The sequence below is a fragment of the Capsicum annuum genome, chromosome 5 (assembly GCF_002878395.1).
Source record: "Capsicum annuum cultivar UCD-10X-F1 chromosome 5, UCD10Xv1.1, whole genome shotgun sequence".
NCBI classification, from domain to species: Eukaryota; Viridiplantae; Streptophyta; class Magnoliopsida; order Solanales; family Solanaceae; genus Capsicum; species Capsicum annuum.
In genome coordinates this window covers 17254950-17268296 of record NC_061115.1, presented here as the reverse complement: position 1 = coordinate 17268296, position 13347 = coordinate 17254950, and the positions used below count along the sequence as shown (strand labels likewise).

At 35.9% G+C, this 13347-nt stretch overlaps 1 protein-coding gene across 8 annotated transcripts; it reads right to left on the bottom strand.

Moving 5' to 3' along the window:
- Positions 1-782: 782 nt before the first annotated feature.
- Positions 783-12466, bottom strand: LOC107870380. 8 transcript variants are annotated; one of them, XR_007055438.1, is made up of 5 exons: positions 12318-12464; positions 11615-11660; positions 1620-2154; positions 1355-1519; positions 783-1204 (listed from the first exon to the last, which is right to left on the bottom strand). XR_007055438.1 is itself a non-coding variant. In XM_016716896.2 (5 exons), the coding sequence occupies exons 1-5, from the start codon at positions 12358-12360 to the stop codon at positions 1119-1121; spliced, it is 369 nt and encodes a 122-aa protein (XP_016572382.1). In that variant the 5' UTR covers positions 12361-12443; the 3' UTR covers positions 783-1118. The 8 variants fall into 8 exon arrangements, 6 of the variants coding, with proteins under 6 accessions (XP_016572382.1, XP_016572379.1, XP_016572380.1 ...); XM_016716896.2 differs by lacking the exon at positions 1620-2154 and adding an exon at positions 11762-11790 and having other exon boundaries at positions 12318-12443; XR_001674128.2 differs by lacking the exon at positions 1620-2154 and having other exon boundaries at positions 12318-12466.
- Between the last annotated feature and the right edge of the window lie 881 nt (positions 12467-13347).

The window sequence follows — 13347 nt, the reverse complement described above, 5'->3', positions numbered from 1 at the left end:
ATAGACAAATTGCCCAAATTCGATTTCTTTGTTTGTGACCCTCATGGATCTTGACCATCCATTACATGATCCACTTTCCTCTTCTATCCGTGATTAATGAAAAGGAGTCATAATTATTTGTCAGGAGTTTCTATTGACCAAAAGTTGACTGCGATCGAACTTAACATTCTTAAAAGAGAAAAGGCTCAAATATGCCACTAAACTATCAAAATGACTCATTTATGTTATCCGTTAAAAATAAATTAAAAGTTGGGCTCATTCATGCCATTTTCGTTACAAAACTGGCTCATCCATGCTATTACTTTTAACAAGCGGTTTTTAGAAAACAACTTTGCCACATGGCAGCATATTAGAGGTCCACGTCATTTTTTAAAAATAAAATTAAAACTTTTTTTAATATATATATATATATATATATATTCATAGATCAAACTAATTTTTAATGGATCAAAAAGTTGGATAGATTCTATTTTAATGGATAAAAAAAATTAAAAAAAATTAAAAAAATAATGTGGACCTCTAATATGCTACCACGTGACAAAGCTGCTTTCTAAAAACCAGCTACTAAAGTAATGGCATGAATGAGTCAGTTTTATTAGACGATAGCATGAATGAGCCCAATTTTTAACGGATGACATAAATGAGTCATTTGATAGTTCAATGGCATATTTAAGTCTTTTCCTTCTTAAAATTCAAGAACCAAATCAATGACTTAAATCACTTCCGAACTTCCGAACCACATCGAAATCTGTAACACCCATCCTCACAAGTCATAAATCACGTACAAAAACTACAGGAAGGTTTAAAATGGAAAATTAAGTAAGATTCACAAAACGAATATGAGGGTCGATACATTACTTGCATCATTAAGGTTCTGAAATAACGATTAAACAAATGCAAAATTGTCCTTTTTAAGTTCTAATCTCTAGTACAGTAATCATATTGCCGCTTCTTTTCCTCGAACGATCTTAAAGTTTAAAGAGAAGAACCTATTCGTTCATGCTCTCTCTGCCTCGAATTTCAGAATAGCAAGATAAAAATCAGGTTCATCTACAAATTTGACTAATTCAAATGAATGGTCCGCAGCAACATTTTGCAGCAACATCTTCTCAGGCAAATTAGAAACAACCACATCTGGCTATTTTTTTCTGTTGTTCTTCAACCACTTGCCTGCCTTGTGGATGACTAATCACAACTCTTGCACCTGAACATATAAAAGCAACTATCAGAGCATTTAAACCCCATCAAGCAATCCCTCTTAGATTTGTGCAACGTGGATCATTTTGCCTTGATGAAAACATAAGATCAAATGTAGTACACGATACATAAGTATAGTAATCTGACTGAATTTCACCTGGCAAACAACGCTTTCTTAGTGCTTCCAAAATTTGACAAAGTTCAAACGGCAATGCAGGAAGGAAGTAGAGAAAAACAACATCAAAAGGTGTCCACTTCTCTGGTACGTATATCAGTTCTCCTTGCCAGCACTTAACCATGTCATATTTTTCCTTGATGCACGCTAACATGAAAATGGAGCCATGAACGACAAATAATTGCATGAAATTCGATAGATCAACTACTCTATCAACAAATTCATTAGAACTAATTGCAATCAGAACCTTAGAAGTCTCCGTAATCTCTCCTGCTGCTATGATCTTATCAATTTTTTGCTTATGCTCTTCGCTGGAATCTAGATACTCAAGAAATGACCAGTCTTTTTCCATGACATCTTCAATATTAATCACCGATATTGTTCCATCATTTGATGAAGCAATAGCACTACAGCCGGATTGCAAATTACTGTACGGATGAGGAGATGCTGATTGGACATGGATTGAAAGGGTAATGTTACCATGATTATGGAAAGCATATCGTCGGTAGCAACTATGAGTCGGCTGTAACCTAAGGCATTGTCTTGATATATGAAGAGGTGATGTAAATGCGGGGAAAAAACAAGGATGATGAGATGGAGCACATTGGGCCAACACTCTCTACGAATGTCTTATTTCAGATGACCGATATTTAGGGAGATGGAGATAAAAATCCTGGCTATAAATATGTCGTTAGCCTACAATTTGCACAGATATTCTTATGTGTGTCACCCTTTTCTTGTTTTCATCTGCACTGGGGTGAATACTTCTGGGTTTATGTACCCTGCCATTAGATTGGGAAAAAAATGCTTAATGGAGATGAAAGAAGCCAAACAGTGTCAATATTTAAAAAGAAAGAAAAGCATAAAAGTAGTTCAATAAGGCATATAATAGAGTCTTCTCAATAAGAATCAGTACTTAATTACTTTATGATGGTGTCAGCACTGTGACCAATGGGAAAGAGCTCCATAACTCATTTAAAATATGTATAGATTATCTTTTTTTACCCCTCACTAGGGGGCTAGGAGCTTCCACTCTTTTTGCTCCCTTGGTGAGTCGAACTCACAACCTTAGAGTTGGAAAGGAAGGGTGCTTACCATCCGAGTGTTGGGTTCAAAGTGTGAAGAAAGTGTGAATGAAAAATGGAGAGAAAAATGGTGGAGGGAAGGAGACACCGATTTGAAAAGTGTACTCCCAAAATTGAAAAGTTCACTAAGTCTCGGATTTGGATTCGGATTCGAATTCGGATCAGTGTTTCGAATTGATGCAATACTTCATCGAACCGGTGCCACTGTTTCGTGAACTGGTATGCCTGTTCGGGAAAAGACATGTTCTTTGGACATGAATTTCCAGAAAAGACACCAGTTAATTCATTCACACCTTTTCAAAGAGGCATGTTATGGCTATATAAACCTGCTTTCATTCACAGGTTTAGATGCGAAATTTTCAGAATACAAAATTCTTCCCGACTTTAAAATTACTCTGTGTGATCAATAAAAACGTTCTGTGCGTTCGAAGATATTCCAATTGTTTGAGGTACCGCTACAATTGGTTTGTTTGACCATTTTATCCTGGGAGGAAAATTCCGCAACCTCGGGTACAGTGAGGAGAATTATTTCCTTAAGGAAAGTCCGTGAATTCGGGAGACTTGGCCATTTCTGTTTTAATCTTTATTTCTAAAATTCAAATACACCTCTTAGAAAGATCACTTTGATCTTGTATTGAGGGTATTTACTGCACTTCATTGTGTTCTTGTTTTTAAACATAGAACTAAAGTTGAAGTTGTTGTTCTATATATACAGATTTTGCGTACCCGTAGAAGGAAATAACAATCTTAACGAAATAAGCTATTATTACAGAATCTGTATTGCTTGTTTTTGGAGATTAAAGTTTTAACTTTCTACTCCGCCTGAACTTAACTAGTGATTTGAAGTCATAAAAACTTCATCACAAGTTAAAGATCATTCGGTTGACAATTGGAAGTCATAAAAACTTCATTGTCAACTAGAAACAGAAGAAAAGTTTAAAGTTGCTTAACTTTATAAGTAGTATTCTGAAAATACTAAGTAATTTTTGTCTTGTGGTGACAGGAAAAATAACAAGCGATAGTCAAATGCAAGACGCGGCAACGTCTGTGGGGGCAACTAATATTGCCACATCAAGTCGCACAAATGCTCCGCCTACAATGGCATCGGCGGAGAAGCCTAAAAAATTTGCGGACATTGACTTTAAGCGATGGCAGCAAAAGATGTTCTTTTACCTCACCACTTTGTGTCTGCAACGGTTCACTAGCGATGACGCTCCTGAGGTGCCCGAGGGAACCTCGGACAAAGAGCATTTCGTAATTGTAGAATCTTGGAAACATTCAGACTTCCTTTGCAGGAATTATATTCTGAGTGGTCTCCAAAACGACCTCTACAATGTTTACAGTGGAACTAAGACATCGAAGGATTTGTGGGGGACAATTGAACGAAAATATAAAACAGAAGATGCGGCAATTAAGAAATTCCTTGTTGCACGGTTCCTGAACTTTAAAATGATAGATAGCAAATCGGTTGTCTCTCAAGTGCAGAAGTTGCAAGTCATCATACATGATCTCCTAGCAGAAGATATATCTTTGAAAAATAACTTCGTTGAACAAATTAAAAAGGTTCTTAATACTCACATAAACTGTTTTGTAGGTTTGATTGTGAATGATGCATTTCAAGTAGAAGCGATAGTTGAAAAGTTACCACCTTTGTGGAAAGACGTCAAAAACTATTTGAAGCATAAACGCAAGGAGATGACTGTTGAAGATCTTATTGTCTGACTGCGTATTGAAGAGGATAATAAGGCTGCCGAGAGAAGGTCAAAAAGGAATTCTACAATTAATGGAGCACATATTGTAGAAGATGATCAAAACAATTCTAAGAAAAGGAAGAAAGTTGAGCAAGGAAGCAATCAACCCAAGAAGAAATTAAGGGAAAATGCTTCAATTGTGGCAAGATTGGCCACAAGTCCACAATTGACATGCCCCTAAGAAAGGCAAGAAAAAGGACCAAGCTAATATGATTGAGTCCAACAAAGAATGTGATGATCTGTGTGTTATGTTCTCAGAATGCAACTTGGTGGGGAATCCTCGCGAATGGTGGATGGATTCTGGTGCCACCCGCCATGTATGTGCCAACAAAGAGTTGTTTTCATCATTTGCTCCGGCCCAAGTAGAAGAAATGATCTACATGGCTAACTCCGCTACTGCTAAGGTGGAAGGAACAGGCAAAGTGTGCTTAAAAATGACTTCGGGCAAGGTCTTGACACTTAACAATGTCTTGTATGTTCCAGAATTATGTAGGAACTTAATTTCTGTTTCACTTCTAGACAAGAACGGATTCAAATATGTAACCGTTTGTGGAAAAATTGTAATTAGTAAAGGAGAAATGTATGTAGGAAAAGGCTATCTCACCGAGGGCCTTTATAAGATGAATGTAATGACTGTTGAAATAAATAAAAGTTCAAATTCTTCTTCTTTGCTTGAGTCTTATGATTTATGGCATGAAAGTTTAGGCCATGTTAATTACAACACGTTACGAAAACTGATTAACTTAGAAGTTTTGCCAAACTTTGAGTGCAATAACTCAAAGCGTCAAACGTGTGTGGAATCAAAGTATGCAAAGCATCCTTATAAGTCCGTTGAAAGGAATTCCAATCCCGTAGACTTAATACACACTGACATTTGTGATATGAAGTCAACACCATCACGTGGTGGGAAAAAGTATTTCATAACTTTTATTGACGATTGCATTAGATATTGTTATGTCTACTTGCTAAATAGTAAGGATGAAGCAATAAATGCGTTTAGGCAATATAAAACTGAAGCTGAAAATCAGTTAGACAAAAAAATCAAAATGATAAGAAGTGATAGGGGCGGAGAATATGAATCTCCCTTTGCGTAAATATGTGTAGAGAATGAAATTGTCCATCAAACTACGGCCCCGTATTCACCTCAATCTAATGGAATTGCGGAAAGAAAAAACTGAACTTTGAAGGAAATGATGAATGTTTTACTTATAAGTTCTGGTTTACCGCAAAACTTATGGGGGAGGCTATTCTTACAGCCAATCGTATACTCAACAAAGTTCTCCATAGTAAGACACAATCCATTCCTTATGAAAAATGAAAAGAAAGGAAACCCAACTTGAAATATTTCAAAGTGTGGGGGTGTCTAGCAAAGGTCCAAGTTCCTATGCCCAAAAGGGTTAAATACGACCTAAGACGGTGGACTGTGTGTTTATAGGATATGCTAAAAGCAATAAAGCATGTCGATTTTTGGTTCATAAATCCGAACATCCGGATATTAATGAAAATACAGTAATTGAATCAAACAATGCTGAATTCTTTGAAAACATTTACTCGTATAAAATTAGACATGAACAGTCTAATAGAGGATTTATACGACCTCGAGATGAACCAAGTGAGAATGTACATAATGAAGAAAATCCAAGACGTAGTACACGTCAAAGAACGTCTACTTCATTTGGATCGAATTTTGTAACATTTCTCTTAGAAAATGAGCCTCAAACATTTAAGGAAGCAATGGCATCTTCAAATTCATCCTTTTGGAAAGAGGTAGTCAATAGTGAGACTGATTCAATCTTAAGCAACCATACATAGGAATTGGTTGATTTTCCTCCCGAAAATAAACCTTTAGGTTCTAAATGGATCTTCAAACGGAAGATGAAAGCGGATGGTACTAGTGACAAATACAAGGCAAGACTTGTAGTAAAAGGCTTCAAACAAAAAGAAGGCCTTGATTACTTCGATACATACTCACCAGTAACAAGGATAGCATCGATTCGAATGTTAATTGCCTTGGCTGCGGTATATGGTCTTGAAATCCATCAAATGGATGTGAAAATCACTTTCCTAAATGGAGAATTGGAGGAAGAAATTTACATGGAACAACCTGAGGGTTTTGTGGTTCCAGGGAAGGAGAATAAGGTGTGTAGACTTATTAAGTCATTGTATGAACTAAAGCAAGCACCTAAACAATGGCATGCGAAGTTTGACCAAACTATGTTGGCAAACGGATTCAAGATAAATGAATGTGATAAATGTGTATATATTAAAGACACTCCAAATCACCAAGTCATTGTTTGTTTATATGTGGATGATATATTGATCATCAGCAGAGACATTTCTAACATAAATGCAACCAAACGAATGCTCGAGAGCAAGTTTGATATGAAAGACCTCGGAGTTGCAAATGTGATCTTAGGTATAATAATCCATCAAACTCCACAAGGGTTAGCATTGTCACAGTCTCATTATATCGAGAAAGTACTTGACAAGTTCAAATATATGGAATTCGGTATTGCCAAGACTCCATTGGATGTGAACTTTGCACTTCGAAAGAATGAAGGTGAAAGTGACTCACAATTAGAGTACGCAAGAGTATTGGGATGTTTAATGTATATAATGAACTGTACACAACCAGACATAGCATGTGCTATTAGTAAATTGAGTTGGTACACGAGTAATCCCAACAAAACTCATTGGATGGCAATGAAAAGAGTTTTGGGGTATCTTAAATACACTCAAGATTATGCTTTGCATTATAATAAATATCTTGCGGTACTTGAAGGATATAGTGATGCAAATCGGATCAGCGGATAGAACGAAGTAAAATCCACAAATGGATATGTATTTACTATCGGTGGAGGAACAGCCTCTTGGAAATCATCCAAACAGACTTGTATTGCTCGCTTTACAATTGAATCTGAATTTATCGCATTGAATAAAGTCGGTGAAGAAGCAGAATGGCTCCAGAATTTCTTGGAAGATATTCTGTATTGGCCCAAGCCAGTGGCACCAGTATGTATACACTGTGATAGCCAAGCGGCAATAGGTAGGGCAGGGAGCATGATGTACAACGGTAAATCTCGTCACATACGACGAAGACATAATACCGTTAGGGAACTTCTCTCTAGTGGAATTATCACTGTTGACTATGTAAAGTCAAAGAATAATGTGTCAGATCCACTTACAATAGGCTAATCTAGAGAAGGAGTGGAAAGGACATCCAAGGAAATGGGTTTAAGGCCTAGGACAAGTCAGCATGGCGGTAACTCTACCTAGCAGACTGGAGATCCCAAGAGCTAGGTTCAAGGAGATCAAACAAAGTTGTGTCTGAAAGGTTCAACATTGTTAATTACCCAACCCATTCTCATGATGTAGACAATGTATAGTAATCAAGGATGAGACTTAAAGTGAAAGTCTTTTAATGATTATCTAAATTTAGCAGATTTGACCAAATAGTTTAATCTATAGGATTGAACGTTTAGAAATCACCTATGTGAGGGCGAAGTGGAAGCCGCTTCAAAGAGAATGTTAGTAAAGGCCTATTCTCTAAGCTCTCATGAAACCGGGACGTGTTCATGGCTGAAAAGAACAAAACCGTGAGAACCATAAAAGCTAAAAGGCTGGTTGTGTGACATGTATTGTCTAGGTGTACATTAAAGCTTGACGGCTCAAAGATATCAAATCTACCGATTGACCGAGTGCATCCGATGCATGTCTACTACGGAAAGTTCAAAGGGAAACCCACTTATCCAGATGCAATCAGTCTTTGCTTGATGATCACATACTTATCCGTAAAACTTTTACGAAAAGAAGCCATTCCTTATTCATGTGGGGGATTGTTGGGTTCTAAGTGTGAATAGAAAATGGAGAAAAAAATGGTGGAGGGAAGGAGACACCGATTTGGAAAGTGTACTCTCAAAATTGAAAAGTTCACTAAGTCTCCCACATTGGTGGGAGAAGGGAACTTTGGAGTGTTAATAATAATGAACACTTACTCCACATGATAAGTAAGGCAAGAAAATAGAGATGCCTCGCGCCGTCGTCGTCGCTCGCTCGGCTCAGCTTCGGCTTCGGCTTCGGATTTGGATCGATCGATGAGATCTATTTTTTTGGACAAACTTTATTTGAATTCCGAAAAATGCCAAAGGGAAAACGCAAACGCAGTAAAATTTTCAACTGTTTCGTGAGCTGGTGCCACTATTTCGTGAACTGATACACTGTTTCGTGAACTAGTATGCCTGTTGAGGAAAAGACATGTTCTTTGGATAAACGGACATGAATTTCCAGAAAAGAGACACCATTTAATTGAACCAATGCCACCTTTTCAAAGAGGCATGTTATGGCTATATAAACCTGCTTTCATTCACAGGTTTAGATACGAAATTTTCAGAATACAAAATTCTTCCTGACTTTAAAATTACTCTGTGTGATCAATAAAAAAGTTCTGTGCGTTCGAAGATATTCCAATTGTTTGAGGTACCGCTATAATTGGTTTGTTTGGCCATTTATCCTGGGAGGAAAATTCCGCAACCTCGGGCACAGTGAGGGGAATTATTTCCTTAAGGAAAGTCCGTGAATTCGGGCAACTTGGCCATTTCTGTTTTCATCTTTATTTCTAAAATTCAAATACACCTCTTAGAAAGATCACTTTGATCTTGTATTGAGGGTATTTACTGCACTTCATTGTGTTCTTGTTTTTAAACATAGAACTAAAGTTGAAGTTGTTGTTCTACAAATACAGATTCTGCGTACCCATAGAAGGAAATAACACCGAGCAACTCCCTCTTGTTAGATAGGTATAGATTAGTTCAAATGTAGGAGAAAAAGATACCAACAAGATTAATTAACAGAAGGAATCTTATTGTCGGTTAATCGCCCTGGCTTTAAAAGATGGAGTGTGACATGCTAAGGTAATGGAGACCATGTTGTGACACTCTTTTGACTCGATAAAATTGCGAAATCCACTAGTACCAATGAAGCCCGAAAAATCAACCTATACAAAGATCTATCATCGACCTCCACCCTTAACATGTGAAAGTTGTTGGCACACACAAACTCTTGTTTAAACAAAATCTAAGTGAGGTCTCCTTATACTTTTGAGTAGTCGTAAAATTTTTGTGTTGTCTAACTCATCATCACTTGTTTGTATGAGGATATATTAATCCAGTTAAAGTCAAATAGTGAGGCTCTGGCTTCTACTTGTGCTGATCCCTCTTCCTAGTGGTAATGGAAAAGCCATAATCATTTTGCCACTGTTGTGCCTTACAACACCGCCTCCTCCACAATTACCATTAACACAACTTCCATCACTATTAATTTTCACAAAGAGAAAAGTTACCGTTTTCAAAAAAAGTTTCACAAAGAGGAGAGGGAGTTTTGAGTTATGGAATTTCATGATATTAACATCGTTGAGGGTAAGTTCAACTTTATAGTCAACTATGACACTGAGAATTTCAATGCATCTGATTTAGAATTTTAAAAAAGTTCACAATCCCTCCCAGCAAACAGTGCAGCGGCTCCAATCAAGAATTGAAAAAAAAAATCCATATCCCCTCCCAGAAAACAAGAAGTATTCATCTAATCAATTCTCCCAGCAAAAATACGCTTTAACAACGATCAAGATCTTTAAAAAGTTCAATTAGAATAACATTGGGTCGGCAAGATATAGGATTCTTATCTAAGTCACGTGGATCACAAAATGGATCTAAAAATCACATTAATCTCTAGCAAGATGAAGTGATAACAACTCTATAGTAAATGGTTGTCTTGGTTATCTTGGAAATGAACCAGATAATGATTCGTACTACCATCAACTTGAGTATGAAGCAAATGAAATTGATCTATCACATATAGGGGTTTTTCCCATCAGGTATCTTGGGTTTCCTTTGTCCCCCAAGAAGTGGAGTAAGATAGATTGTAATATGCTGATAGACAAGATCACCAGTAGGATAAGGACCGAGTATGCCAAACAGTTATCTTATGCAGGGAGATTGCAAATTCTCAACTCGGTATTATTTTCTATCTTTAATCTTTGGACTGCAGTATTTGTTTTACCTCAGAGTGTATTGAAGGAGGTAGATAACAGGTGCAAACGATTCTTATGAGGAGGTAATGAGGAGAAGAGAAAGATCAATTTAGTGGTGTGGGATTTAGTATGTATGCCTAAGGGTAATGGTGGGCTAAGTATCAAAGGTAGCAGACTTTGGAATTTGGCTGCTATTGGTAAATAAACTAGTATGGCAGATTGTGGTGGATAAAGCTTCGTTGTGGGTGAAATGGGTGCATGGCATTTATAAAAAAACTGACCCAACTTTCTGGGAACATAGACAACCTCAAGACTGTAGTTGGTACTTGGTACTGGAAGAAGCTGAATTCGTTAAAGGGTGAAATGTCATCTTGGTATACTCAAGGACAGTGCAAGCATACGAGTGGGAGGAGATACTCTATAACGAGTTGCTACATGGCTCTGCTGGGAACTCAAAGGAAATCGGTGTCTGCTAATTTATTTTGGAACTCAATATCTCAACCAAAGCATAGGTTTATTGCATGGTTAGCAGCGAAAGAGAGATTACTTACTAAAAGTAGACTAATCAAGCTCAACATTCAAGTAGACGATGCGACATGCTGTTTATGTACCTCATCAGTGACACTGCCAAACACTTGTTTGCTGAATGCAGCTGGTTCAAAACTATTAGGCAAGTATTGTTGGATTGGCTTGGAATTCATCTGCCGCAAGGGAATGTGCAGCAAGTCTTTGATAGTATTCAGAGGAAGCATTGGAAATGCTTTCAGAAGAAGATAGTAGCAGCAGTATGGGAAGCGTTGATTTACCTCACATGGAGAGCTCGTAACAGGAGGATTTTTCAAGGACAAAGTGCACATCTGGAGAGGGTCATCACTCAGATAAAGCAGGAACTTTTAGTTAGATTAACTATACCTTGTCATTATAGGAAACTTCTTAAATGTAGTGGGCTCATGAATAGAATTTACATGTAATTAACAACTTTCTTGAGGCCTTGCATATATTCCCTAATACAGGAATAACTGGTAGAGGTGCTCTTTAGTTTGTTCTTGGTGTTGTTCTGTTCGTCAATAGTAATATTTACAGTGTTACCCAAAAAAAAAAACATTTATTTTCTTTTGACACAGAGAATGACACAACACTAACTTTTGCTACTGAAATGGTTGATGAGTTGGATATTACAGAACAAGATGTTACACAACACTAACAGAAGTTGTATGTCACTAATTCTTGATGTCCCTTTTTCCCAAACAAATACCCAACTTGGCCACTTTTAGTTCTCACTGCCGGGGGGAAACTCTGACTGCAATTCGTTATTCACTTTCACGTAGAATTATGAGGATACCAGTATTCACAAATTGAATTTTCAGGAGGAAAATATTACCTGGTAATTGAAATGTAACACAACCACGTGAGTTAGCGAATAAAAACTGCAGCCACAATAAAGAAAAAACAGAACAAAAACAATAAACCATCAACAAAAAAAATTGTTGAAGTTGGAAAATAAATCAGGTAATACAGAAAAATGTACCTGTACACCAACGTTATATACAAAACAACCTTGTGTACATACAAAAGAGAACCACTGTTGAACAATCGCAACTCAAAACAAAGTGTGTTTTACCAGAAAGTAAGCACGACCCAGATAAGAAAATGACCAAAACAGCTCAAATAAAAACGAAACAAGAGAACTTGTTGTAGAAGGAAAATGAAGCAAAGCACATTGATCAATCACTGGTCAACGATAACAAAACTCGCAATCAAGTTTTCTTTTAGCAGAAAGTAAGCACGACCCAGATGAGAAAATGGCAAAAACTAGCTGCATAAAGATTCCTAACCCTCAAATTAGCAGGAAAAAACAAGAGAGAGAGAGAGAGAAAATCCCTCCTACTTCACATTAAAGTTGAGCTAAAGTTGAAAACAAGAAAATATAAATAAACCACCGACATGATTAAACCTATAAACTTAAATCTTGCAATTCAATCTGGGCAATTAAATTGAGTGTGTTTCCATTGAAATATCAAACTATGTGTTCCTCCATTAGAAATAATTATTCAAGATTAACCCAAAATAATCCAAAAAAGTACCTGTACAGACTTGTCTACTCTCTTCTTCGATACAGACACACATCGAAGAGGCAAAGAAAGAGGGAGAAGAGATAGATTAGCCTGAATGGGAAGGGAGGACACGTATTAGAGTTTGACCACGTTCACAAAATCCATAATGCCAACTTTTGTACAAATAAACTTTTCATCGTATGTGACAAAATACTATTATACACACAAAACTGAACGCATCAGATTAAAAATTTAAACATTCCAACAGTAAAGAAAAAGGTAAAATAACTATTATATCTTTCCTAATTTTTTTTATATATTTAAATGATTTTTTACTATTATTTTTTTATTATTTTTAATTCAAAGATAAAACTATACAACAACAACATACCCAGTATATTCCCATTTAATGAGGTCTGGAGAGGGTACAGTATACGCAGATCATACCATTACCTCTCAAGAGAAGTAGAGAGGTTGTTTCCGATAGTCGTCCGACTTAAGACTCAAAGATAAAACTATACTAATAATAAATAAAAAAATTATAGTTTTAATAAACATTATTAAATTAAAGTTATTAAATTAACATTATTAAATTAACGTTATTAAAATATTATTAAATTAATATTATTAAATTAATGTTATTAAATTAATGTTACTAAAACGTTATTAATAAAACATCATTAAGGACAGTAGTAGTAGTTTATTAAATTAACGTTATTAAAACGTTATTAATAAAAGGTTGTTAAGCGCAGTAGTAGTAGTATATTAAATTAATGCTATTAAAACGTTTTTATATTAACGTTATTAAATTAACGTTATTAAGAAAACGTTATTAAGGACAGTAGTAGCAATATATTAAATTAACGTTATTAATAAAACGTTATTAAGGATAGTAGTAGCAATATATTAAATTAACGTTATTAATAAAACGTTATTAAGATGAAAATTTTATTAAGATATTGTTATTATTATTATTATTAATAATAATAATAATTAATCGTAGTAGTAGCAGCAGTGGTATATTGATAGAAGCAATAGTAGTACGTAATATGTAGAAATA

Coding starts and splice junctions, on each gene's coding strand:
- LOC107870380 (XM_016716895.2), bottom strand. CDS start 1,724: ATGGAAAAAGACTGGTCATTTCTTGAGTATCTAGATTCCAGCGAAGAG. Junction 1,205..1,354: donor AAGAAAGCGTTGTTTGCCAG/GTGAAATTCAGT, acceptor TTATATGTTCAG/GTGCAAGAGTTGTGATTAGT.